Below are 27,375 nucleotides of genomic sequence, written 5' to 3'. Positions count from 1 at the left end.
ATGCTTCATCTGATATTGAAAGGCTTAAGCAATAATTTTATAGACACAGCAGTTGTTGTTACAGAAACACACACAAAATATTGTATATTTTTTCTGTGCTTTGATTACTGATGAATCATATTCAGTAGCATTTAATCCTTAATTCCTCCCTCACATATATATGTATATAATTTATATGAAGATATGTATTAAATTACATGGAGTTTCATTTATGAACTAGATAAATGGAGCTGTGTTAAAGGTGACCATATTTATAGCCAATTAGACCATGTAATTCATGTTGGTTTTAAGCAACATGTCAGCAAAAAAATTGCTTTGTGAATTCAGGTTATTCATTGCCTTAGATCTCTGGGTCAGGACCTTTGTTTTTTCCCAGAGTATGAAACTTGACAATAATAGGTTTCTAGTTCATGAATCAAAGCTACCATGTGCTATCACAATAGAAACATCAGCACATATTCATGTAGAAACAGTCCTTTTCTGAGAATTTTTGCCTGGTGCTTTAGTGTGAATTGTATTGGTACATGAGAATAAGGCATAGTGTACCAAAGTGTAGCACCTAGCAACAAATTTTACTGAATTTGTCCAATATTAGTACATCATTTTGGAGAGGAATATATTGACTCTTCCTGGAGTGGTAAGTTCCACTCCTTTTGCTTTTGTGCTACAAGTCAAGCATATTAATGAAGATCCAGCAATGTATTTAAGAATACTCCTCTCACATATATCCCCATCCATACCTGCTAGAGTACTGCCCTTGCATAGTGGTTCCTGTACATGAAAATCTAATTGTATTTATTTTGCAAATAACTTGTAAGATGAGAATAAAGATAATAGTAAATTCCTTCCACTCAGATTTTGTTTAAAAAACAACTCAGATTTTGTAACTTGAATAATATTTTTGGCCTCCTGAAATCCTAAACATTAAACTGCTGTTCTTTCATGTTTTTGGAGTTGTGATAAATTTAAGCCACATGAAGTATGTTTTACTTCAGTGTTTCTCTATTTAAGGAAAAGTTAATCAGCAAGATCAACCTAGAGAGAGAGAGCAGCAAATTTGTTTGGGAAGACATTACATGCATGATCTCAATCTTTGCAAGAAACACCATCCTTATTTTTTTGCCCATCATAGTATGAATTTCCATTTGCAGGTAGAGTCAATCACAAGCTCCATCCTCCATCGATGATTAGTTCATTACCAGTCACATAGGCAGACTGAAATTACATAAAATAAACAAGGATTTCAAGTAATTTTTCATGGCTATTAATAACAGAATAACACTTTTCCTTTAAATTAAAAAAAAATCTGCTTTCTTTTTGTACATGTTTTTTATGTTTTACAAAAATACCTAATAATATAATATCTAAATAGAAACAAACATAGAAATTAAAGCCTTTTACTTAATTCAAGGAAGTGTGGCAGAAGTATTATTAGAGGCATTAAGATGAGAATGCATCCCGAGAGTACAAATTTACAAAAGCTAGACTTCAGATATCTTACCTGCAGGAATAAATACCTCACACTGTGATGTTATTAGGTCTGTCCAGCTGAGCAGAATCTGACCAGGTCAGCCAATAATTATAATGGGACCTAACTAAAAACTTAGATTATATGGATAGTGGGGTAAGCAGCTGAGCTGTTGAAATTCTTCCCTATGTCAGTGCTGAAACATGCTGAATATATTGAAAAAATGGAATTCTGTTTACACATGATTGAAAACCCTGTGAGCAGACTGGAAAAAATTCTTAGTATTATGGAAATACTAAAACCAAGATTGAGATACTTCTCAATCAAGTCCTCAACTTGAGGACTTCTGATAGATAACAACATTAATACTGAACTAAATCCACTGAAGTATTTTTGACATGGACATTAGTACTGCTGGATGTGTCCAGACAAATCCAATCCAGTTTTTAGTCTCAGTAAATTTATAGCAGCTGAAATTACATTGGTATGTGCTCATTAATGCTGCTGTTTGCAGCAGTCATCAAGAGTCTGGTGTGCAACAACCACAGCGGGTCTGTTGTTTTCCTTATGCTAGAATGGCAGATTCACCCTGAGCATTAGCTAAAATCTCCAGCAGCTCTACTAATTCTGCCTCCTTAAAACATGATCTAACCATGGTGCAAGCTTGGTAAAGCTGACAAGCTCATTTCTCTTCACCATTCAGGATGACCTGGGGTTAGTCAATTTGCTCAGTCATGAAACCACCAGGCTATGGCACCAAATACATAATGCCTTGCAATCACTGTCAACATTCAGAATACTTTTGAATTGCAGGATGAACTCAGAAAAAGAACATAGTTTGGTTTTTATTTTTGTAATAATGCAGCTCAAAGACAATATAAATTGTTCTGAAACAAATACCCTCTCTACTGTGAAGCAGCAGAGTAGCATGGAATTCTGTGACAGGACATTTTATTTTATTAAAATACTTACTTCATCAGAGGCCAAGTACACAAAGAGATGGGCCACTTCTTCAGCAGTAGCCATCCTGCCAGTCTTCTGTCTGGCTAGAAAGTCTTTCAATGCCTGGATATACAAGAGCATTTGGTATATCAAAAATAGAAAAGCAATTATTTTAACCTATTGGCATGTACAAAGCAATATTGGAAACAGGCCTCTAGTCATAATTTCCTTTAGGGAAGTTATTTTATTCCCTTCCACTAAGGTAGGGAATTAAATCTGGATGTGACTTTCAGGGTGAAAAAAAAAAATTAGGAGGCTTTTGGAAAGCACCTCAATCTCTGGTTCCAGAATAAAGCCAACATAAAATCATATTCCTTTGGTGGTAGATTTTTCCCTGTCCTTCAAATGAGAACTTGCCATTATCTAGTAAGGATGGTTAGGCTTTCCAAATAACATTGAAATATATAGGCCAGAATGCCCTGTCTGTATTGCTTTTGCACTACCTTGTGGCTGCCACAATAGAAAATGTCCTCTGCTTTTGCACTGGGTCCTGTAACCAACACCTGGAGTTGCTTCCATGGTTGAAAGACACTCTGCATTCACTAAGAAGTACTAGAGGCTTCAGTTCTGGTCAGTCCTTAAGTCTTCTGTCTTGAGGTCAAGCTGACCACGCTTTCAAAGGAGACAGCAATGTTAAGTTATCCACAATACTCTGAAATTGAGGACATTCTTGAATATGGGGAGAAGTGCAGCTATATATTCTTTTTTTAAAGAGAGTTAAACATATATACACATGTGACCAAGCTAATAATTGCTTTCTCACCTGTTCTGGGTTTGGTCGGGCTTGGATTCTCTCCTGTAAAGATGGTGTGTCAACAGTTCCTAAGCAAAATTTTAAATTCAGTGTTAAAAATCAACTGCATCAGCAATCATGACAGAAGTTTATTTGTTCTATTTGTATGTCTTAACACCTATGTGTAACTTTGTAATATAATTTGGGAGAAAGACTGCAAAGCTACCAATAAAGCACAGAGTTTTAAATTTTAGTAGAAGGCAAGAGTTTTGAGAATTAGATTCAGTACTTTTCAGATGGTTAAACAATGGTCAGACCATTAGCTAGCTCTTGCCTGCTTCTAACTTCCTAGACTGCATCTTTGAAAACAGCCATTCAAACACTATGTAATGTATGTATAAAGTGCAGATAACAGGTTAATCAGACTGAACATCCAGTTTAACCACAGAATAACAACTTTCCTATATTAAGCCCACTCTCTTCTTGTAGACTGCTGGTAACTTTAGTTACCACTTGCAAGTCTATTATTTGTTTAAAAAGCCAAACTCAATCTGGCCTTCCAGAATCTGCTCCTAGTTCACAGAATAATGTAAGAACACTTACCAGGACATATGCAGTTGCATCTGATGCCTTGTTCAATGAAATCAGCAGCCACAGCCTTTGTTAGCCCAATAACTGCTGCCTTTGAAGTACTGTAGACACACCTGTTCACAACTCCTAACAGAAGGGCCGTGTTAAGGCAGCACAGAAACACAGTTAAAAAGGAAAAAAAGAAAAAAAAAAAAGAGCCAGGATTGTTCAATATGCACCTGCTTCTGGACTCCAGCAGATTTCCTGTAGCAGCTGTAGCCTCTCCATAAGGGCAGGCTAGCTAAAATGCCAACTGCCAGAATTCTACAGAGGTATACACCAGAGGAAAGCACACAGTCTTTCAATAATGTAAGCCTGGGGACTAGTCTAGAAAATGTAACAAGCAGCAAAAATTTAGGAACAGCAGAAATCCATCTGTTAATCATGATCAGGCTTCTTTTGATGAAAGCATAGTTACAACACTTATGTAATTGTCATTTCTTCATTATATCTCTGAAGAACAAATGTATCAAGATATCACTGGAAGTAACTTCTTTTTAGCTAATAAATACTGGTAAAAAGGATGCTATAAAACATTGAAAAAGCTCAAAGGATCTTGGAGTTTCTACAATTTTCCATCTGTGTCCTTGCATTTATGTTTGAGTTGAATATGTTTGCTTCCCCCCCCCCCAATTCCTCCAGAGGATTTAGAAATAGCTTTGAATTTAGAATGTCCTTTAAGTTCAAAATTGCATGATATTTATATTGTATATCCATCACCTTAAATATTTATATAAGGAACTCTCGCAAGCTACTGACCTTTGATGCTGGATGCCACAGAAGACATATTTATAATATTTCCAGATTTCTGTTTAAGCATCTGCAAAAGAGTACTTATGTCACTCAAATGCAAACTTTTTTTTCATCTTCAGGTTCAGCAAAATAGCCCATAGCAACTTGCAGAACAGCCCTACATGCACTTGATACACAGGGCAACAAAGCTTAATTGCCATGGGCAGATGCCATTGACTGAAACAGTAAAGCAGAGTTTGAAATTCTCACTCAGTTCCCCTGAGTTGATTGATCCAGGATTGAAAACTGTGCCAGGAAAGGACTTTTTTTGCTAGGTCACCACCTCTCAGTCATTGCCCTCTTGTCAGTAAGTTACACAACACAGACATATGCTGATACCATCTACCAATGCAGCAACTCACTGATCCCACTCAAACTCTTCTCATTTTGGAGAAGACTAAAGCATAACACTCTAGCATCTATGAATTGTAGCTAATTTTCTTTAAGTTATAACCTTTTCAGGCATCCTAAAACTTGATACACCTGAAGTTGTTAAAAAACCCCAAACTTTGAAAATTAAGTTCAGCTAAGAAAAAACCCACCCCCAAACAAACTGAAAACCAAACCAACCAACCAAGCAAAAAGAACTGGAACAATACTGAAAAGAGTAGTTGTCATCCAGTCATGGTCACAGCTTTCAAATCCAGCTTTTGCATTTATGGGAATGCGAACACTTATATTAAGTCCACAAATTTTTGCAGACCCAAACTGAGCAATTATGTAAAACCAAGAAGCATCTTCAAGCTGCTAGTTCATTGAATTGTTGTGCTCTAATCAGCACGTTAGCACCAGCATCCCTGAATTTCTTCACAAGGTAGTCTCCAGAGCTGAATAAAATTCATGTTAATGTACATGATTTATAAATATTTTGAAGCAGTGGTATTGTGCAGGTGTGTGCTGTAGTGTAATACACTAGCATTCTATTACAATGGCTCCCTCACTGCCCTGCATAAAGTCTGGAGTCTTTTAGCTAGTTTACATATAATAACTCCCCAAATAAATCTTCTCTACCACATCCTTTAGATAAATTGTCTACTTGAAATAGTACGCAATGCAGAGAATGTTTTACAGTACGATCCCTGTAATCTAAGGTCTCCCGTATCGAAAGCAGCATGCTTGTGTTTTGTGTGTTTTCACAGTGGCAACAATTCTGATCTCTCACACCTCAAAAAACGCAGCAGATACTAAAAGTCATGGGCAGCCAAGCCTTGCCTTTGGAAGGAACATCTTGATCATTAGATACATGCTGCGAACATTGAGGTTCATTGTGAAGTCCCAGTCTTGCTCCTCACACTCCAGAATGGTTCCATGATGAACAAACCTAGAATGGGTGCATGAAGTGGATTACTGTCTGTGGCTTACATTTCTATGGCCTTTTTTCCACTTCTATTTTTTTTTTCTAAGCTTGAAATGGAGGGGATAAGAGCTCTTTTGCAGAATACAAGCAGTATAGCTCTTCTGGTAAGAATCAAGGACACATAGCAGACTCAATATGTGCAACAAAATGATTGACAGTAGAAGAAATAATAATAAAAAAAGTAGAGCACTAGTAGACTGTCAGATTTGTTCACTGTTGTGCTAGGAGGGCCAAAGCCATCAGTACAGGGTACACATAGAATAGGGAAAACATAAGTTCCAGAGCTGTTCTATCTTGGCCTGGTTTATGTGGCTGTGCACAAAAAGTTCAGTTTTGATGAAAACAAATGAAAGTTAGTATTAATCCATTAAAACATAACAAATAATATGCATTGAAGTAATAGAAAATAGTTCTGGAGGACAGGGAAAACTGAAAAAATAGTACTAGCAAAGAGAATCCAGTTACCCTGCAATGTTACAGAGGACATCAATCTTTTCAATCTCCTTGGCCAGATTTTCTATCTGCTCCTTTTTCGTGACATCCAGAACTCGTATTTCAATGCCTAGAAAAAACATGGCATTTGTTTCAATGTATTTGACTAAGGATTAGTTGATTATTTTTCTGAGGGTAGCGCTTCCAATTCAATTCACTCAATGATTAAGTGCAGCGGTTAATCTGGGACAGCCTATCATGCCATTTAAAATTTCAGGAGAGAATTAAAATGATCAACTATTTTAATTGTTATGCAGCATGACACAAGCAGATGAGCTAGCTTAATTTACCATAAAAACATTCAAAATAAATTGGAATTCCACTATACTCTCACAAAGAAGAATTATAGAACCTATATAATGATCATGAATTTTCAGGCTCGTTATCATAGAATAACACTTGGAACTAGTTACATGTGTCTTACAGTGTCATTTCATGCCAAATTCTCATATGTAGTTGATGATATTATGAATGAGCTTTATATAAAATTAATTAATAAGGAAAAATGATTTTGCATTAAATTTTAGAATTATGAGGGCAGTCACACTGGAACAGGGCCCTGCAGAGGTTATTGAGAAAATTCCATCCTTAGAGATTGTTCAGAACTCGATTAAACACAGCCCTGAGTAACTCTAACACTAACCAGTGTTAGCACTCTAACCAGTGCTACTTTGAGGACTAGATGGAACTCCATGGCCTCCAGAAATCTCACCCAGCAGATATGATTCCATGAAATTCTGTAAAGCTGTCTGTAAAGCATCTAAGTGTTGTCTACCTTAAAGGAGAATTTGATTTGCAATGGACAAAAACCTGGAGTGGTTTTTTTTTTTTTTAAACCCAAGCAACAAGGCCCTGAATAGGCTTTCTATGCCTTAGTTAAATGATAGAAATATTTTTGAAGAGATTTGTGTATAAGACCAGACTACAGGCTGGTGATCAACATCACATTGGAATTACCTCTCCTGGATAAAATTCAAAGACCTCAACGTGCCAAGTGTTGATGAATTATAGATTGGCTAATCATATGTCTAAAGGATGGAAATGGCTTTGAGTATATGGGAAATTATTTCTTTCCTTGTGAGCATATTGGCAGAGGGAAAAAATGTAACACTTTCTCAAAACACCCTCAGAAGGAACCTGAAAAGCTCTCAAGTTCCCAAACAATTACAAAGCTTGTGGTGAACTCCAGTTGGCAGACTGATACTCATGCTAAAAGCTGTGCCAGCTGTGGTTTTGTGTATTTTACTGTCAGCCTGCAGTAGGAATTCATTAAACCCACTTTTTTCTCTCAAATCAAGTTAGAAGGATTTTCAGCTGATATGGAAGTCTTATTTTTTATGTCAATATTGAAAAAATACTTTTTAATGTAATGTCACACTTGTATCACCTGTGATTAGAAACACATCTGTGCAAAACCTGCTCCTTGAAGCACGTCCCTGTGGTATCAATAGAAAAACAATATTCCTGAACATTTGTACAAACAGAATAGGTGTATCTAGTGTTGCTAGAATTAAATTTCTGAAGACATACGGATTCTACAAGACAGTAAAGAATGCATTAAAAACATAAGCCAAGTATAGAGCACAGAAATGCAAAAACACAAGGTCTACCTTTTTGTACAGTAGGACGTTGTCTTATCAGAGAAAAGCATTCCACCCTTTCCATGGGTGGTATTCTAGCAAAAAAATATCAACTTCTGTGACACAAGAAAATCAGTTATTCCATGTATCTGGAATAATACTATGATATGCTGATGTTGCAATGTTTTACATGCTAAGCCTCTGCTATTTCACACCACAGAATAAAGTGATGCAAACATCAAAAGAACTAGTCTAGGTATTTTTTTCTGTCTTTTTCAAGCTGTCCTATCCTCAAAATGTATCTCAGCCTACACAAAACTTGTAAGAGCTGAACTAATGCCTGCTGTATGGCCATTTACCTGGATATTTCCCCAGTTCTTGCAATTTAGACTCATTGATGTCTGTAGCAATGACTTTGGCTCCTTCTTTAGCAAAAGCCTGGAGAACAAAAGAGAAGCAGTTTATATTTACATATTTCAGATCGTACCAGAAATAAAATCTGTTCTATTTTCAGGTGCTTTTCAGCTTGAAATAGAAGCCAAGCTAAGCTGAAGGCATCTGATATCTCAGTTTTCATTCTGGGCATATCAGGGAGTTGCACACAACTATGTAACCTTGTGCTATAAAATAGATTTAAGGCATTTTCCCTGAAGGAAGGAATCCATAAATAAAGTATAAGAACAATGACTAGACTAAGATAATTATTATTATTGTTGTACTTATTAGCTGCACTAGTAAGCAATAGGGCTAGAATTGTCTGTATTGTTAGATTTAAATGAAGTTATGAGAAATATGACAGGCAAAGGAAGAAGCCATAAACCAGGATTTTTTTATTTTTAATAAAATCCTTTGTATCCTAATAATGGAAATAGAACAATATATAAAAGCCACATGACTTTTGATAATTAAGCAGAGACATTGCTTCATTCTTGACAGTCTCCTCAAAAGCCTCTGTTTTTTTATTGTGATTACTGATAAATCAAGAGCTAACAAAATCAAGTGTGTCAAATGTATTCTAACATCTTGGACTGTAGCCCCTAATCTTCAAAGTAAGTTTTCCAAGTGCAGCTTAAGAGGACAGTGACATTAAACATACCAGCCTTCCGTGGCTTGTTGGGTATTTACAAAATGAAACCATCAGGAAGTTTATCTGCTCCTTGGACTGAATGATCTATGTAAGAGTCAAGATCAGCAGCCTTCTGTGTTCTTAACCACATGAACGAGAAACTAATCAGTCTGGCAAAAATGCTACAGGAGCTTTTCCTGAGTTGTTGATTACATCACAGAGATAACAAGAAAATTGGGTTTTTTATTTGCCATGGAAAAAGGAAGTAGCAGAAGAGCTGGTCAAAAGGAGTTAGAAGCTAACTGGAAAGTTAATATGTACCTTGAATTCTGTTTAACAGTAATCAAACAAAATTTGTAAAGGGCTTCTCACAGGTGCTCATCGTGAACAATGTGCTAGTATCATGTGAACTTGGTTATGTTGATCATGAATATAGATAAAATACCTCGGCTTTACTGTAGGGGATCCTCACAGTATCCAGCCTAAGACCAGGAAATATTCCCTCTATTATCTCTGTTTTCTCCCAGAACAAAGCAACAGAGATATTGGATAAGAGTACCAACCATATATTGTTAGAAAAGCAGTTGCAGCTGTCCTCAAATCTTGCTCTTATCCTTATCTCACATCTCCACTCAGAGTTGAAGATTTCCATAAATTGAAACAGCACAAAGCCTGCATGATACAGCATAGTGGCTATATTATTCCCTGATTTTTTAACTGTGTAGTTCTGGCCTCATCCTACGTTTTGTTAATTCAAGAATTGGTTTGGTGCAGGTGTCGTTGGACAAGCCAGAATGAGAGACCTTGCACAGGTACAGCAGAACAAACACTTTCCAACTTACAAGAGCAGCTGCTCGGCCAATGCCCTGTGCTGCTGCAGACAACAGGATGATCTTCCCATCCAGCCGCCCCATGGTGCTGACCTGTGCAGGCACGGGAATGGCACAGAAATGTAACAAAGAGAAGCCAACACCACCCCCAGAAATCAGATGCAAATACATTCCCAAAACTAGACATGATCCAGGTGTACCTTTGCTATCACAGCTGTCCTGTTTGGCTGCTGTGTGACCCTCAGTTATCCAGGGCTCTGAGAGGCAGGGCTGCCCCACTTCTTTTTTTTTTTTTTATTATTTTTAGCTATAACAGTCCTTAAGAAGTCAAAAGGCATTTGAGCTCAGAAGTCAAGCTTCATTATAACAGAAATTAGACTTTATTTTTTCTTAAACCCCCAGGATGAAACAGCAGTACAATAATTTGTAATCTAGCTTTTCCACTGTCCATGGTATTCCCGGAAAACAGGTCTGTCTTCTGTTTCTCTACAAATTTTTCAATGTCCTATACCACAATACACACAATGCCCTGGCCTTGCTATCTACCCTCAGTTGTCTTAGGAATCTTCCAGCACAGCAGGCTCTCAGCCCCAGTGAAGCAGGAAGGTGTGTGTGTGGGGAATGAAGCTGCCAGTCTTGCCTCTTGTCTCCTGTTCTCAGGGAACACTGACAGTGCTTGGGGCAGTAGGGAATCTCTAGGAGCTGCTACCTCAGTCTGGATGGAGCAGCCAAAAGGCAAATATAAAGCCCTGTTCAACGTGCTGTGTTGGGTTTAACCAAATACAGCATGCAAAAATGCAGACAAACAAGTAAAACCAAATCCAAGTCTCAAAGAAGTTCCTAAAAAGTGAGGTGACTGTGTTCCAGTCACAGTGTGGTATCTGGAGTTTGTTAATTGCGTTCCCCATAAGCAAAACTCCTGCATTTTCATAATCCTCCAATCAACTTTGTCTGTGTAGACATGAATGTAGAAAGGTGCCATAAGAACACAGTTTTTGAATATACACATAAACCCAGCACACCAGGTACTTCACTGGGAAATTAGGATAAAGGTGCCATAATCTTCCCTATGTCAGCAGCCAATGCTGTCCTCTAGAGATGCTCAAATCCATGCAGTGACTCAGATTACTAAATCAAATTTCGTGTCCTTCTTCTTGAATCAGTTACTCATTTCTCTTATTTTGATCCGAAATTCTGTTTTGTTAGATGTTTTTCCTGACACAAGTTGAAGTAAAACTGTTTTCCTGAAGGTTACAGACTCAACAAATCAGACTTCTGAAGCAATGTAATGGAAAATTTTTTTCCAAAAGCCACCTGGATCAGTTCAAGTACTTCCCTAAATCACCTTAACACATGGGAAGCAAAATACATTATAAATACATTTTTCAATCTACCAAACAAGTTTTATGAACATTTGCCACAGTGATTCTATGAAGCATTTACAAATAAATGTTAATATAGTCACTCACCAAGAGATCTCAAACAGCTTTGTTATATTTACCGACCCTTGTACAAAAGGAAGTTCTAAAGATTTTTTGTTTTACTGTGCTTGTTGGGATTTGTAGTCCAACTGCTAAGTTTCTCTATATGAACGTAATTTCCTGTTGAAACATTTGAGATGCTGCCATCTAGTGAAACTCAGGATTTTTAAAAAGCATTTTTCTCCTGCGCAGGAAAGGACACAAAACTATCACAAGCATTAGCTGACTCTCTTACAATGGGAATTCAAGAGGTCGGTAGGATTCCGACCAAAAGGCCACAAACATGTTTTTCCAAGCAATGTCTTTTTGCAATATAAACTATCAAATTCCAAACCAGGACAAAATTTAAATGATTTTTTTGTTGTTGCTGTTGGTAAACTGGTGATATACCAGTGTATCTTTTGTTTCTAGCAGTTTAACTTGCGTATGTTAAAGCAGAATTAATTATCATTAAACTGAAAAATTGTAGGACAGACTAATTTAGCTATAAGCTCACACCAGACTTATAGCTACCTGATAGCATTATTAAGGAATTTGGTGTCCTGCCTAAATTTCAGTTAATTTGTTCTCAGCAAAGCCACTTCTGTGGATAAACTAGGACACACATACACAAAAGTTCAGTTTATTCTGTCTTTCTGCTAAACCATGATAGCTTTTAAGGCTTTCTAGATCAGCTCTCCAGTTAACAAAATCTTAATTTGCTAAAAGCATCTATCCTTCTGCCTCCTAAGATTTTGCCACCTGAATTTAGCCACAGACCTGTTGCAATAAGTTTCTGCTTTTTTTAGTTCAATCACCAGAAAAATCACTAAATCTAGTTATTCCAATCAAGTAATAATTAACAAAACAAAAAAAACCCACTGGAAACTGTATATGGAAGAGGTAGATCTATATATACACCACCCTTCCTGATTCTGGAAGAAAAAAGTCAGTCTAATTCACTTAATCACCAAAATGCTGTTAACCAAAGGAAATCTCATCATAGTGGGAAATAAAAGTAATAAACCAAACCAAACAAAAAAACAACCTAAAACAAACCCAGAAAACTTCCAACCAACCTCATAAAACTCCAAAAGCAAAAACAAAAACCACCACAAACACACCAGCACTTTGCATTTATTCATGTCAGAAAATAAATACCTGTGGCTGTGGTGAGAAAGATGACATTGCAGTGCCCAACTCCCTAACTACCTGTATATTTTTGGCTCATCATGCCTTTAAGATTCCCAAAACACATTCAAGGCCAGAGACTGAGATAAATCCTTGCAACTTCTTAGTAGGTATAGTAGTTGGCAGCCATTTTTCAGCCCTTCAGTAGTTTTCAGCCATTCAAAATAAATAAAGGTTTGTTCTTTATTAAAGAATTACCTCCATCAGGTAAATAATCCTTGTGTGACTCCCTGAGTTCCAGTAACTGATGAATGCTCAGGAACATGTCAGTGTAGCCATTTGCTTGTCAGTTTGGGTGACCCAAACAGGACCCAGCATCACTGAGAAATTTATTCCTATAAAATAAGGATGATGCTTTTGATGCAGGTATCTTTCTTAGGCATGACTTTCTCAGCTCATGATGATGATTTCATCCTTATGGAGTTGATCTCAGGTTCTGAGTGCCCAATTCCTGTTTTGTTGGCAATGGAGGGCATGGAGGGGAAGAAAGGGAGGAGGATCTATGTTTTAGACTTCATTTTCTGACAGAGTCAAAGAATTTAATAACTCTAACACCAGTAAACTTTTGCACAAGTAATTGCTGCAGAAGATTATAGAGGATAGAGAAAAGATGGATAATTATGATATAAGTGATTAAATCAATGTAAAAGATAGTAATTTGGTAACAGACAATGTTGTAATCAGCATCCTTGGATCACAGCACAAGTGAACAGTAAACCATTTTTACATATTTAACATATTATATTTTATTGTCAAACAAAAGTGTCTTACATAAAAGATACAAAATGTAGGTCTCACAATACAGACAAGTAGGTTAATAAAAGAGCCCATATTGCTCCAGTGATCTGGTGTGTTTTCTCTTCACTAGAGAAGCAGAAGAGTGTTAAGTCCATTGCTTACTATTAAAAAAAAAAGCCTATATACAACTTCAGACACATTGAAATGGTCTGAATATTCAGGTATATTGAAAAATAATGCAAAATTCAAAGTTACTCATGGTACCTTAATTGGCTGAGCTGCAGAAACTTTTAAGGAGTTTAAGAGGAGCCCTTGATTGTGTACTATACAAACAGAAGATCAGTAATTTTGGTTGCAGCTTCCAAAGAGATCAAGATTGTGGTGAAAATGCAGCTTCTGTTAGTTTAAAGAAATCATGGTATAAAAACACATGCTAAGAAATAATAGAAACAAAGAAATAGAAACAGAAAAAATATTTCTTGCAAAGTTATCAGCACTCTGAAGATATAAATATCAACACCCCAGAAAAGGGCTGTTTTAGGAATGACATAATGAAAAGTTTGAGACTGAGAAGTTTCACAGTATGTTAGTTTGTGACCTGTTCATGTTCCCATTTTTTTTTTAATACATTAGCTTCTCTTTGCCATCAAAAAACACCAAAACCACCAAAGTAGAACATCAGCAGATTAGCAGGTCCTGGGGCAACATCTGGTTTTCCATTTTTGTCCTCCTATTCTAGCTTTCCCAGCTGTGAGAAGTAGAAACTCCAAGACAGCAAAGATGGAAGAGGCTGATGGTTTTTAACCTGAAGCAGTTTTCTTTTGTATATGCAGATCCTGGCTGTAGCTACTGTAAGGGCAGTTTATGACAGACCATCTTTACTGCGTGCTGCAGTCAGGGGCTTTATCTTTGTCTGAAGTCCCAAACAAGTGCTTAAGGTGTTCTTCTGTGGACTCTGTGCCTGCAGGCTGTGTATCTGTACAGAAGACAAGAACATTAAAGCCTTTCTCAGATATACAGTGATTTATTCTTGATTATTGTTTTGTACATCAGCTATGAAAGCTTCCCTCTGAGGACCTCTGTGTTGTGAGGAAAGCTGTGCTATTACCAAGTTGGCCATCACAAAGCCAGCAACGAGTCAAGTTCTTTCTGGAAGTCTGCTACTAATACCTCAAAAATTGTCTACTCTTCAACATGTCTGCTGGGGCCTTCCAAAAGCTGTGAGAAGCATGAAGGCAGAAGTCACTAAAAGTCAGCAGGCCAGATATAAGAAATTTGAAGTAAGACTGAGGAACAGAAGTTGTCATCAAAACAGCTATTACTGCAGCTGGAGCCAGGCAGAGTAGCAGATGCAACATCAAGGACTAAAGTCTACCATCTTGAAAAACCTCAGAAAAAAGTTAACCAGCAGTTAACTTTATATAGTTTTACCAGAAATCTGTGCTTAACAATGTAAAGTTAAAAAGCAAAATATTTTAGAGCACCAGCTATCTAATAACAACATTTTGCTGATTCACTTTTAAAAGTCACTCATCAACACTTCCACTGCAGAAAAGGAAAAAAAAGCTTGTATATTCTTCAGCAGGTGAAGGATTCATTCTGGTATTTTGATTCTGTAGAGCATACAGAAGCCTCACAGCTCAGATGGTTAGCTTTTCAACAGTTAGATGACAAATCACTCAGGAAAACTGTTATCATGCATGTTTCAGATCTCAGACCATTCCTTATATTTTGTATCTTCAAATCTTATAGGATACTACACTGTGCTACATACCTGTTAGCACACCCAAGTTGGAATTATCAAAGAAATTCGTTGGACAAGTTAGAGGCAGAGGCTTTGGCAGGTCCTGAGTCACTATTTCCTGAGAAGCAGTTTCCTTGGAGGGTGAAGGCATTTGCTCTTTAAAGAAATATGACACTGCCTTCTTAGGAGACTTTGGTATTGTCTCTCGAGTAGTTTCTCTTGAGGATCGTTCTTTCCATTTTAGTGCCCTTTCTTTCCATTTCCTGAGTTCCTCTTTGAGTTGAATTTCATCACTGCAAAGAAAAGAACCCCAGCATTTAATTAAGAAAAGTTTAAAGCAGTTTCTTTAAGGAAAAATTCCTGAAGAACAGACAGTTCCTGTGTTTTTAGATAATGTATCAGACATGGCAATATAATAGCTGTGTATCTTGGTTTCAGAGGATTTTTTAAGATGAAATTCCTTCCAATACACAATTCGAGTGTGTCTTCCAGCACGTACAAGATTCTTAAGAAAGCAAGCAATTTAAAGGTCTTTATGAGCCATAAAACTAGCTTTAAATACAAGCTTATGATGTGAAATCTAAAATTAATGGTTACTCACTTCCATGGTCTCCCAGAAAGAAACACTAATGATGCACATTAATACTGATTATGCCAAACAAATGATTTGATATGTTGCTTGTCACCTGTCCACTTACCTCAGTAGAAGGTCATTTTGTTTCTTCAGCTGCAAGATCTCTTTCTGTAGCTTAGCTTGTTCAGATTTTAGAACAAGTATCTGTGTGCTCTGTACAATACCACTGCCACCACCACAAGTAAGGGGTATTTGGGATTGCCGAGGATCTGCTTCTTTCAGCACTAGAAAACAGATTTGTACGCATGTGTGTGTGCATTATTTGGAGAGTGCTTAAAACCAAGCCAAAACATTTTTAAGCCTATTCTTTCTTGTGGCCTTATATGTGAAACCTCACTGGGTTACAAATGCCATTACAACAGTTACTCGTTTTTCTACACAAAACACACCTCTCAGTATCCATACTACTAGGGAGATATTAAGAAACGTGACAGATTCTTCACTGGTCCATTTAGAGGTAAAATAGTTATTGCTCCAGTTATGTCATAGCTTTGATTAGAAGTAGGCATTTGTATGTCAAGGAAGAAGTGGAAACATGAGCTACCACCACTGCAGATTATCCCTCCACAAGGGCGAACGTGGCTGGAGAAAAACACAAGAACTGCTGTGATTCTAACACAGTTCATATGCAGCTAATGTAATCTACTTTCCATCTCATGTTCCAGTGCATCCAATTCTCCTCATACCCTCTGAATACAAGGCCTGCACCTCAATCTGGTCTTTAGTCAAATGACCTCAAAACTCAATGTTTAACATGAAAGAGTCCGTTCTATTTATCTTGAATTTACCAGTAACATCTTGGTCTTGGTGTGCTCTTCTCAGTTCTTCTTTTAGCTTTGTTAACTGTTGTTCTCGATGTTCTGCAAGGGCTTTATAATTAGCAAGTCTGTAAGAGGCAGGAAGGGAAGGGGAAAAAAAATCGGAAAAAACCTCAGTTTAATAGTTATTACAGTTTCAGTTGAATTCCAACGAGCTATCAAATACAAGACACACCCATGTTATACAAGAAAAACTACATAAACCTGGTTGTGAGTTAGATTATAGGTAAAGCGAACCCAAAAATTGGTGTAATTATTTTTGGTGTATCCCTTCTCTCTAGTGAAATAGAAAGTGCTTCCAGTTATTGCTTTCTCCTTGCCTTCTTTTGACAGAAGAGTTATTTAATTTATGGCTGAACGTGATTGAGAAATTTTGGTGGGTGTATAGGGAAGAAGTTTTGTAAGCAACCCAAGGTACACAGAGATTTTACTTTCCCTAACCACTATAAAAACTTACCACATCTCAAGCTGAAAGCTTATTTCTTATGTGGGAAACATAAAGAGGGAAGCAGAAGCCAAGAATGAAGTGGTTGAGAATTTTAAGAAGATAAAATTTGAACTTACTTCACTTCAAAGGAGTTTGATTGTTTCATTCTTTCCAGATCACATTTTACCAATTGTGTTTTGAGATGGTCAATTTCTTCTTTGTACAGCTCAGCACCTTTATCTAATTTTGCCTGAAAATAAAATATTTAGTACAAATAAATTTACTTAGCAATGAAATAAAGAGTTGTTTATCTTGTATCTTCACTATGATCTGCTAGATTTTGCTGTACAAGACCAGGAGCAGGAAATCATTTTTCACTAAGGTGGCTCACATTACCAACTAGCACTATGGTAGCAGTTGGTATCCCACTCTGGTATATCACATATAATCCTATTTTAGCAAGTTTGCTGACTTCTGTGCAGATATAAATCTGGGAATTTTAAAGTAGCGTGCAAATATATCACAGTGAGTAAACAGCTCATGCTTCAGTTTAAAGGTTTTAAAAAGTTTAGAATGTTCCAGAAGTGCATTACATACAAGCGACACATTTAGTTTCTAGTATTGTAATACAAGTTCTAAATGTTGCCACTGAAGGCTGCACTGGTAAAATGTGAAACTGCCTGCTAAACAGGCAAGTGGAGTGTTTTACTCTAGGAATGCCATACACAATAAATACACTGAATATAGAGAGCTACATTTCACCTACAACTGTTGTCAAGCATTCTTTGTGTCTTTCAGCAAAGGAAAAAGAGAGGAGTGAAGTATTTTGCTCATACCTGAAGACTCTGCTTCTCTGTTAAGGCAGTTCTGAGGCAACTATCCATCTCATTCAGTTTGGCATGCAGTTGGGTGAGCTCACTTGTCTCTGTTCTTATTCGTATCTGTGCTTGTAACTTGCTTATCCTGTCATCTTTCTCTCTGGCACTTTCTCCTACCTCATTTATTACATTTTCTAACTTCTGAATTTTCACTTCCATAGCCTATTGAGATACATCAATCAATCAGTTCGGAGCAGTTATGTCAACAGGTAGTAACAGTAACAGCACAAGGTCATATTCTTAGCAAGAACTAGCAAAACCCCAAATCACACAAAAAAAATCCAACACTACAGGCTCTATGGCAACTCTTCATGTCCAGGTCACTGTTTTGTGTCACCTTTTAATAGTCTAGAACATTCAAGTCTAAGAAAAGAAAAAAAGTGCTATAGAGAAAGGTAACTGTAACATAAACAGGAGAGAGAAAACGAGTTCTCAATTCCTGTGATTAAACAGAGAATTCTTCTCTAGCTTCATGTCTGACATAGTGAATACCATATATTTACAGAAAGTGTCAAAGAGTATCACTCTATTAAAATCAATACTTCCAAAGCAAATGAAAACATTTAATATTAATTTCTAAATTGAACATCTATTTGTGTACAGAAATCAGGCAATTAAATAATCACATTACAGGCAAGAGCTCAAAATTCCACTTTGGAAATAAAAGAACTACTAAAATAAAGTGTACTCTATTGGTATTGTGGTGGCATAGATTTACATAGTAAATAGATTTTACATGGTTGCCATCAATCCTTACTTGCAGCTTGGAGTACTCTCCCTCAGAAAGCAAGCATGAAAGAAGTTTTCCTTAAAAACAAGTACTGGTACCTTTTTATCTTGTTCTGCAGCCTTTAATTTATCATGAAGCCTATAATTTTCTTCTTCTAATGCCAGACTGGCAGAGCCACCAGGGGCCAGTTTTTCTTTTAGAGTGTTTAGATCTTGAAGCAGCTCTTGATTTTTCTCTTTCCTCTGTTTTAATTCAACATCAGCATTTTTACTGTAATTGGCAGTTCTGGCATTTAACTCTGAAGAAAGTTCAAGGAGTATCTGAAAATGAATAGCATCATACAGAATAATTCTAAATAATTTTTTAATCTACTAGAAACATGGCAAGGGAATAAACAGGAAGTACCTTAGCCTGTTTTATTTTCATATTCTTGTTTCAATGCCCCATTTGAAAATGCTTGCTGTCAGAAATGGTATCATTATTACTCAAAAGAACAGTTTCATTTCCAGAAGAGAGGGAGGCAGGAAGGGGCACAAGAGAAGATGATAGTGTACTGCAGGTTTACCAGTATTTCTGCATTAACTCAAACTCGAATATTAGAGAAACATAGGAACTATATGGGAAGGCTTCTTGAATGTCAGCCTCAGAAAAACATTTATTCACAGATTTCTTTACTAGAAGGTATTCACTGACTAAAAGAAAATGAAACTTACACATTAGACTATTCTAGAAACCCACGTTTGACATGTCAGATAAATAAAAACTTCACAATTGTCAGGAAATGACAATGTTTACTAGATTTTTGTTTGTTTGTTAAAGCTTTGATCCACATAATATTAGGGTCAGGGAATTATTCCAAAAACCTTGCCAACACTGTGAAATCCCAAAGAAGACAAGACTGACTATTGACTTCACAGAAGAAACTTTAAAATAGGCTAAACTTAAGATTCAATCAGAAAGATGAAATCTCATGAAATCCTGTTCATGATGCACTAAACCCTGAAAAATGCTGTCCAGGTTTCCAAACGGGGCAAGAGCTAAGCATAAGAAAAGAGTGCAAATATAAATTTAACTGAGTTTTAAAAATGGCTACAGTAGTTTTGATAAAGTTTGGCAAGAAAAGCAACATTTTCCAGAATTCAAACTGATAAAACCCCAAATAAACAACTCCACACCCCTCTCCCATTTATTATCTAGAGAGTCTTTTAGAAAGCCAGTTTCCAAGTTTGGATGCACGAGCAATCTTTAGAAGTCTTTTAATTACTCCTATGTCTTACAGTTAGAATATGAGTAAATGCTGATAATAAATGATCATTGAAGAGACTTTTTTGTGTTTTGTTTTCAATCATAGGCATTTGCAGACTGCTTACACAAAATACATTTCTTATTCTATAGCATTTAATTTTACCTTTACTTTAGGAGTCCAGAATTTAAAGACTTGCAAGAGTCTTTCATTATCTTTCTCAAGTTCTTCTTTCAGTTCCTCTACATGCCAGTGAGCTCCTGAACAAGCTTCCCAGAACTGTATTGTTTCTTTTCTAGCACTTTCTTCCTGCTGTAACTCTGCTTCTATGCAGAGAAGTTCATGTTCCATTTCTGATACATCTTTGAGAATGCTCTTAAAAAAAGGGAATTAAAATGTAAACACTGTTTTGATTATCACAAGTCTAAATATACCTTCTGTCCTCTCAGTTATCAGTATAGCAGGAAGTCTCTTTTAGCATCTAATTATCATACAAAAGAAGTTTTGCTAGACTTAAAATTACACCCTATTGGGAAAATAAGACAACAATCTACATTCATGGGGCAGGTGGAAAGGAGGAAAAAAAAGTACTTATTAGCCAAAGTTTATTCCATTGTTTTAGAACAAGTCATCTTGGTATTGGATAGTATGTATTGTGGAGGGCAAATCAGTAAATAACATTCCCACTATTTTCTAACCCATTAATCTTATTTTTAGCTGCTTTACAAAACAAAATCCTCTTATTATAGAATGAGTAGCATACAAAAATAACTCTATTTCTCACCCCTCCTTAAGTGAAGTTTTAACAGATAAACCCAATGCCATTAGATTCCCACCACCACATGACCCCATGCCTTTGGAATGGATCTTTATGTCTATTTTTTTTCCCAGATATTACCTCTGCATCCAAGTGGAAACTCTGCAGCCCTTCACTGCTGTTTAACTCCTGAGATGACACTTCATTCTGCTTCAAATTAATCTTCCTGAGACATTGTATCTGGGATTGTAGGTGATCTTGTTTTCTCTTTTCCTCAAGCAACTCCATTTCATACTTGTGAACAGCAGTGTGATATTCTCTTTTCTTGTTGCAAACAGAACTGAACAGAAGCTGTTGCAGAAGCACAGGATGTATCAGTAAGCCTTGTTTTAAAATGGTACCCTGCATCCAGCTAAAATACAGTATTTTACAATTCAATCTATTTATTCTCTGAGCCTCTAAACGTACAGGATCACCAACACATGACCAAGAAAACCAGGTTCATATGTGCATTATAGTAATGGCATGTAAGCCTTTTAGCTGAGACAGCACTTTTTCAGTATCCTATTTTTTGCAGACTCCAAAAAAAGCCAAGAACTCTAAGAGGCTCTAGACAGCCTTTCACAAATCTAAACTTTGAAAAATAAAGTAAATTGTTCTTTGTTATATTTATTTTCTCTTGGAGTTCTGAAAGGTGCAGATGATCTGTGATCCATGCTGATTTAAAACTTTATTCTAGCAGAGCTTGCTAGTTGGATCTTAAACATCTTTAACCATGAAAGTTAAAAGCCATCTATGGAAAAAACTAAACCTAAAATGGCTGCATTAAGTTGTAAAATGAGGCTCTTTGGAATATTAGTTGAACTTCCAAGTTAATGGATTATTATAGACATGACTGCCTCTCAAGAACACCTCATCCCTCCCTCCAGGCCTGTGCATGTTTCTGTGCTCCAACCAAAAACAAGCCCAGGCCTTAATATTTAATGGTAAATAAAGAAAGAGAAAAAACTTTATTGTTTACTGTACTTCTGCATATGTTAACAGGAATTCTTTCCCAACTACCCTTAACCATTTTGCTGATAATTTTAGTTCAGTGGAGAAACTGATTCCATACTAGGGAAGATCTGCAAGGCTGTAAAACCATCAAATTACTTGGGTAGTTTTGCAGAGTAAACATGCATCTCCAAACCATCTTGCATGTCTCTTTTCCCCCATAGAGAAATACATACTTAGTCATCTATTATTTGATTTACAGAGTACAGAAAGAAAATTTCATTTCCAATTAAAATGGATTATTAATGAAATAATTCTGTGCAAAGCAGCTGAACTACAGTTTAAGTTTGATTTACATAACATACATAAGTAGTTCCAGTTTTCTAAGACTGTAAAGCAGTCATTATCTGTGGAAACCCTGAAAGGCATTCCCTAGTTAGGGAGACAGGAGAGACTTCTCTCACAGCAAATACCAATGCACACCTGTTCTGTTGCCTGGGTCGGCCCCTGTGCCCTCTCCCTGTCCCTCAGTCTTTCGGTCACTCCCACCCTGTGTCCCTGTTGGCTCCCATGCCCTAACCCCACCCTTGTGACACCCCCATGTCCCCACATAATTGGTCTCTGATGCTCCCCCCACCCTGTTCATCCCATGTACTTAGACCTGGACCCTCACCAGGAGTGGCCTTTTGCCCTTGCTCCAAACCCTGGACTACCCACGCGTGCGGCTGAAATAAACATCTCTGTGGAACCCTTACAAAAGCCCTTCCTGCTTCTTCACCTCTACCATCTCAACAGCTATCCAGGCTACTACAATTATCAACTTATTTTCTCCAATGTATGGATTCTCAAAATCCAAAGCTAGGGTATATAAAATCCTAGCTGTTACCATTGAGAGCTCATTAAAAAAAACCCAAATCCAAATCAAAGCAATATGAAGCATCTAACATATTCAGCATTTTAAGTTGGTACCTTCAATTTGGTCAATAACTTCTGGAGACGAGTGTTCATTTCCTCATTTTTAGTTTGCAGTGTTTTGACTTGTTTTCTCTGCTCCAATGTAAGCTGAGGCAGTATCACAGCTGTCAGTGCTTTCTGACTATTCAGTTCACTCTTTAGCTTAAGAGACACTGTAGAGAGACATTCATATCTCTTCCCTATGGTTGGGAATTTATCAAGAAGCTCCTAAATGCAAGTGAAACAAATTATTTAGTTCACAATAAGGAAAAGTGTGATTAGCTATAAACAGAAACATAAAATACACTACCTGACTTCAGGACTAACCCCTACAGTATATACTGGTTTTACAAGAGGAAAGGTTATATTATGATTAAGACTTCAGTTTTGACTTGACACAGGGATATGACAAAAAACTAATCCAGGCACAAACCCAGACAATTTCTTAGTTTTCCAAAAAGTAAATTTACAAACTCAAATTGTTTTTAGGGTTTAGGTTGCCTGGCCACACCAAGACTTGTAAATCAGGCATGAAAAAATATTCTTGCCTGTTCACAAGCTTGCCAGCTGGCCTTCCCCTCAAGATGGACTTTTAGGTTTATCTGCTTCTTTCCTGAAGGAAACAAGCAGTAAGCAGGCTCAGTAGTGCTACAGGCTTGAAGACCCAGTAAACTGCAACTCCATTATCATGTTTAATTATGTCTATGTTATACATTTTAAAATAAGTATAAAACTCCCCTGACATACTCCCTCCAGCACTGGTTCTTGCTTGAAAGAACCAAGATTCACCAGTTTTCTTAACTCTTCACCTCACAGTACAAACTCTGGAACACTGGGAAGAGGCAAACAAGATCCTATCAATTACAGAAGTCAGAAGTGGAGAGTGCTCTTAAAAGGGATCAGCTGATGTTTACTTCATTATGATTTTATTTTATCAGTTGTGCTGGTATTTTGTTTTCCATTGGATTGTGGTTCGTAAAGAAAGTTCTATGTTGTTGTAGTAGAGTTTGAGCTCTGCTCTGTAGTTTTAGGGTTGTAAGGATTTATTTTGTTGAATGGTAGTTTATTTCTTCATTGTAATTCGGTATTTTGGGATTGCGGGGCTCTGTTGTTGGTTGTAGTTTACTTTTTCATTTCTTGTTGTTTGGGCACCAGATGTGATGATGCAGAGTCCCCAGACAGTACAAAGGATAGCCATTTATTGCAAAATCCAGGCCTCTTGAGGCAGTTAGGTGGTTTTTACACGGCCTTTTAAGGCACAACAAACCCAAGCCAACCAACCACCAAACACCACAACACGGACATGAGGCAGTCATGCAGCACATCTCTCATCTCCCTACCCCTGTTCCAGCTGAGTCACTCTCCCACTGTTCCCTTCTACTTTAGCCAAAGCAGCAGGCCTGAGCCATGATTTTACAGGGGTAATAAGGCCCTTTTGAAGTAAGGTTTTACCTACATGCAGCAATACACATTGTTAAATCCTGTTTATTTTGGCTTTTGGTAAGTTGCTAGTACTGCTCATATTTGTGTGAAAATATACTCAGGATAGCTAACTAACAAAGTCTGAGGAATTCCTAGTTTGAGGGGAGAAGCGCTTTAATGAAATTAATTTTACACCATTTAATATTTGATGGAGAATAATATAAAGGATTTGGGGGATTTTACAAAACCAAAGTGGCAAAGTGCTTCTGTTTGAAGTTCAAAAAGGGGAACTGCAGGGTCACAACACCCCCATGTGGTGCTACAGACTGGAGGAATAGTGTCTGGAAAGCTTCCCAGCAGGAAAGGATCTCAGGGTGCTGGTCAACAGCTGGCAGAAGGTGAGCCAGCATGTGCCTCGGTGGCCAAGAAGGCCAATGGCATTCTAGCTTGTGCCAGGAATAGTGTGGCCAGCAGGACTAGGAAACAGATGGGCAGTAGCAAGGCCACACCACAAATTCTGTGTTCAGCTCTGAGCCCCTCTCTGCAAGAAGGATATTGAGGTGCTGGAGCGTGTCCAGAGAAGGGCAGTGGAGCTGGGAAGGGTCTGGAGCACAAGTCCTGTGAGGAGCAGCTGATGGAGCGGGGCTGTTTAGCCTGGAGAAGAGACAGCTCAGGGGGCACCGCACTGCTCTGCAACCCTGACAGGAGCGTGTAGCCAGGTGGGGATCGGCCTCTTCTCTCCAGTAACATGTAGTAAGTTGCACTGGGGGAGGGTTAGACTGGTTATTAGGAAAAACTTCTCAATTGTAAAGGTTGTCAAGTACTGGAACAGGTTGCCCAGGGAAGTGGTGGAATCACCATCCCTGTAGCCACTTCAAAGATGTGTACATCTGGCACTTAGGGACACAGTGAAGCAGCGATCAAGGCAGTACTGGTTTAAGGGTTGAAATCTAAGATGTCTTTTCAAACCTTAACGATTCTATGATCCTACATGGCCTAGTTATTTTCATTGGGGTGGCTGGACAGTAATGAAAGCAAGTGAGAAGTTCTGTGAACATTAAATTTGAACTTCTCAGTTAACACAAGATGTGCAATCACAGAACAACAACAGCAAATCAACTGATCCTATGGTATGCAGCATCTTAGCAAGATGTGCAAACCATTCTACATATAATGCAAAAAAGGCTTAGGCTCCATGACAAGTGTCCATAAGTTCCTATGTGCATCCTTAAAACAAGCAGAAAAATAAGCCCACCTTAATCTTCAATGCTTTTTCTTTCAAGCTGTCATCAGCCACCGGCTTTGCAATATCCACTGGGTTTACCTCAATGGATATATTATTCAGGTTTCTAGACTTCTGTGGTTGTAAAGCATCTTCCAGTCGTGTCTTTGTTTCAACACACTAAAGTAAAAGCAGACATATTTAAGTAACACTCAACATGAGAAATTACGAGTAACTCAGGTATGCAAATTGAAACTCACCATATTAGAATTTATATACAATTCTGTCTTGAGCTGGTCCCGCTCAGACCTGACATCCTGAAGAAGTTTTTGGAGCTCATCTTTTTCTCGATTAACCAAAGAGATGTGTTCCTTAAATTGTAAAGACTGACTAGTTCTTTCAGCTAATAACTTGTCCTTCTCACATGATAAACTATTTAGTGTATCAGTTAACTCCTGAATCTACAGTGAACAATGGAAAAAAAAGCAAATCAAAATTTGGGGGTCATGGCCTTTATACACACTATGAAGTACACAATCGGTTGTGTAAAATACAAATATCACAATTCTTAATTACCAAAATTCACACTTGAAGAAAAAAAAGTTGAAAAATAATTTTTGTGTTCTAATAACATACAAAAAAAATTTACAAGGAAGAAGAAGAGCATGACACCCAAAAAAGTCAACAGCAGTCAATTCTGGTCTTCTATAAAGCAAGAAAAATCAAAGGAAAAGCCAATCAACCTATGTCAGTAAAACAAGAAAAGTAAGACAAAAAGAAAATGAGCATAAAAAATAAGACAAAAATATTATAATTCCTCTACTAAAGAGTAATATTTCCTAAAGAGAAGCAATACTCAATTACACTCTTTGATCTAGAAAAGAAACCAACAAGTGAAAAGCTCAAAAGCAAACACCATGACAAGAATAAGTTGGTGAGAACAAAGAACACTTAGAAATGTTGACTGGTATGCCCAAAGTGTAAAAAGCACCAAGGATTCAAAACCCAGCTAAATTCATGCTGTCTACACGGTGCCTTTGAAAAAAGCTGGAATACATGTTCAGGTACTGATCATTATATTAAACATACACACATATCATAAAATCACATTCATTCCACATCTGGACCAATCCAGCGGGTTACAAGGCTGAGACAGGTTGAGGATGTCATAGCTAAATATCGGTAAAGGAACCTTAGGACAAAATCCTTTGCCCATATTCATGATTGTTTGCCAACCATAAAAATGATGCGCTGAGAATGAAAACTTCAATGGGATTTATGTTGAGCAAGAATTTGACACATCAGTGACAAAACGTCAGAATACAAATACAGTGACGAAACACCAAAGCTCCTCACCTTGTTTGTTAGGCTGTCCGTCAAAATCTCTGACTGCCTCTGAACCTTCAACAAATGTTCTTCCCTTTCTTTACACGTCTGTACCATTTGCTGTAGCTCATCTTTCTCCTTGTTAAGTAAAGTGATTCTCTCAAGCTGCTGACACACTTGCTCATTCATTGCCCTTTCAGTTTGTTCCTTTTCTGCCAGGAGGTTGCCATACTCGGCTGAGACACGAGTCAGGTTTTCAGTGACTTCAGTGAGCTGGAAAGAACAAATCCAAACCCAGATTAGTATTTATAATCACCTTCTTCACGGGCAAAAATGATTTGACACTTTGGAGAAAAACACAACCAGTAACATTCTAAGTTCCTAAATTTTCTTGTCCCACCAATGAGGTTTGGATTGAAGACTGTTCTTGGATCATCACTCAGAAGCACTGCCTGTACACATGGGTTGTTGTAGATGGATTGCTTCAAGGAGACATCCCCAATGGTTTCCCATTCTACTAAGTCAAAAACGATATAACAATTTTTCTTCAAGCCAATCAGATGTCAGCACTTCTGCCTCAGCGGTAGGCAAAAGTAAACGTGGAAAAGCATGCAAGACATCCTAAAGCCATAAAAATGCCTCAGTTGCTGTATCCACAGCAGACAGGAGACATTACGATATGCTACAATGAAGCCTACAATCCACACTGGCTTCAGGCACAAAAACAAAAAGTGGAGAACAAATTCATAATAGTGAAATAAAGTAAAGAATGAGCTTAGCTGTCTTAAAGCTGCTCAAGGATCTTCAGAATTACATAGCTACATTCCATTACAGGACTGTAAAAAACTTCCAGACTGGGCAAATGCACAGAACTCAAAAGTGCATTGT

General features: G+C 37.4%; 2 protein-coding genes across 2 annotated transcripts in view; both read right to left on the bottom strand.

Annotated features, from left to right (window-relative positions):
* Positions 1 to 1,161: 1,161 nt before the first annotated feature.
* On the bottom strand, positions 1,162 to 10,034 carry BDH2 (3-hydroxybutyrate dehydrogenase 2). Its single transcript, XM_062493812.1, has 9 exons — positions 9,963 to 10,034; positions 8,414 to 8,492; positions 6,448 to 6,544; positions 5,838 to 5,946; positions 4,593 to 4,653; positions 3,807 to 3,920; positions 3,234 to 3,292; positions 2,441 to 2,533; positions 1,162 to 1,215 (listed from the first exon to the last, which is right to left on the bottom strand). The coding sequence occupies exons 1-9, from the start codon at positions 10,032 to 10,034 to the stop codon at positions 1,162 to 1,164; spliced, it is 738 nt and encodes a 245-aa protein (XP_062349796.1).
* A 3,363-nt stretch (positions 10,035 to 13,397) lies between these two features.
* The window catches only part of CENPE (centromere protein E), a 41,089-nt gene continuing 27,111 nt past the window's right edge, over positions 13,398 to 27,375 (bottom strand). The window contains exons 33-45 of the mRNA XM_062493811.1: positions 26,518 to 26,760; positions 25,422 to 25,622; positions 25,195 to 25,341; positions 22,533 to 22,745; positions 20,712 to 20,921; positions 19,979 to 20,188; positions 18,669 to 18,890; positions 17,799 to 18,002; positions 17,100 to 17,212; positions 16,506 to 16,603; positions 15,782 to 15,941; positions 15,114 to 15,376; positions 13,398 to 14,315 (exon numbers count right to left, since the gene is read on the bottom strand). Coding sequence (XP_062349795.1) covers positions 14,218 to 14,315; positions 15,114 to 15,376; positions 15,782 to 15,941; positions 16,506 to 16,603; positions 17,100 to 17,212; positions 17,799 to 18,002; positions 18,669 to 18,890; positions 19,979 to 20,188; positions 20,712 to 20,921; positions 22,533 to 22,745; positions 25,195 to 25,341; positions 25,422 to 25,622; positions 26,518 to 26,760 — 2,382 coding nt within the window. The 3' untranslated portion in view covers positions 13,398 to 14,217. The remainder of the gene's footprint in view (positions 14,316 to 15,113; positions 15,377 to 15,781; positions 15,942 to 16,505; positions 16,604 to 17,099; positions 17,213 to 17,798; positions 18,003 to 18,668; positions 18,891 to 19,978; positions 20,189 to 20,711; positions 20,922 to 22,532; positions 22,746 to 25,194; positions 25,342 to 25,421; positions 25,623 to 26,517; positions 26,761 to 27,375) is intronic.

The sequence above is a fragment of the Cinclus cinclus genome, chromosome 5 (genome assembly GCF_963662255.1).
Source record: "Cinclus cinclus chromosome 5, bCinCin1.1, whole genome shotgun sequence".
Taxonomy (NCBI): Eukaryota; Metazoa; Chordata; class Aves; order Passeriformes; family Cinclidae; genus Cinclus; species Cinclus cinclus.
Note: the sequence above shows the minus strand (reverse complement) of the source record. Positions and strands in the feature narration are given on the sequence as shown.

What these genes read in the sequence shown, in the direction of transcription:
- BDH2 (XM_062493812.1), bottom strand. Translation starts at nt 10,034, where the DNA reads ATGGGGCGGCTGGATGGGAAGATCATCCTGTTGTCTGCAGCAGCACAG. An exon ending in GTCCTCTGTAACATTGCAGG is followed by an intron (nt 5,947 to 6,447) that starts GTAACTGGATTC and finishes CACCCATTCTAG; the next exon opens with GTTTGTTCATCATGGAACCA. An exon ending in TGTGGCATCCAGCATCAAAG is followed by an intron (nt 3,921 to 4,592) that starts GTCAGTAGCTTG and finishes CCCTTCTGTTAG; the next exon opens with GAGTTGTGAACAGGTGTGTC.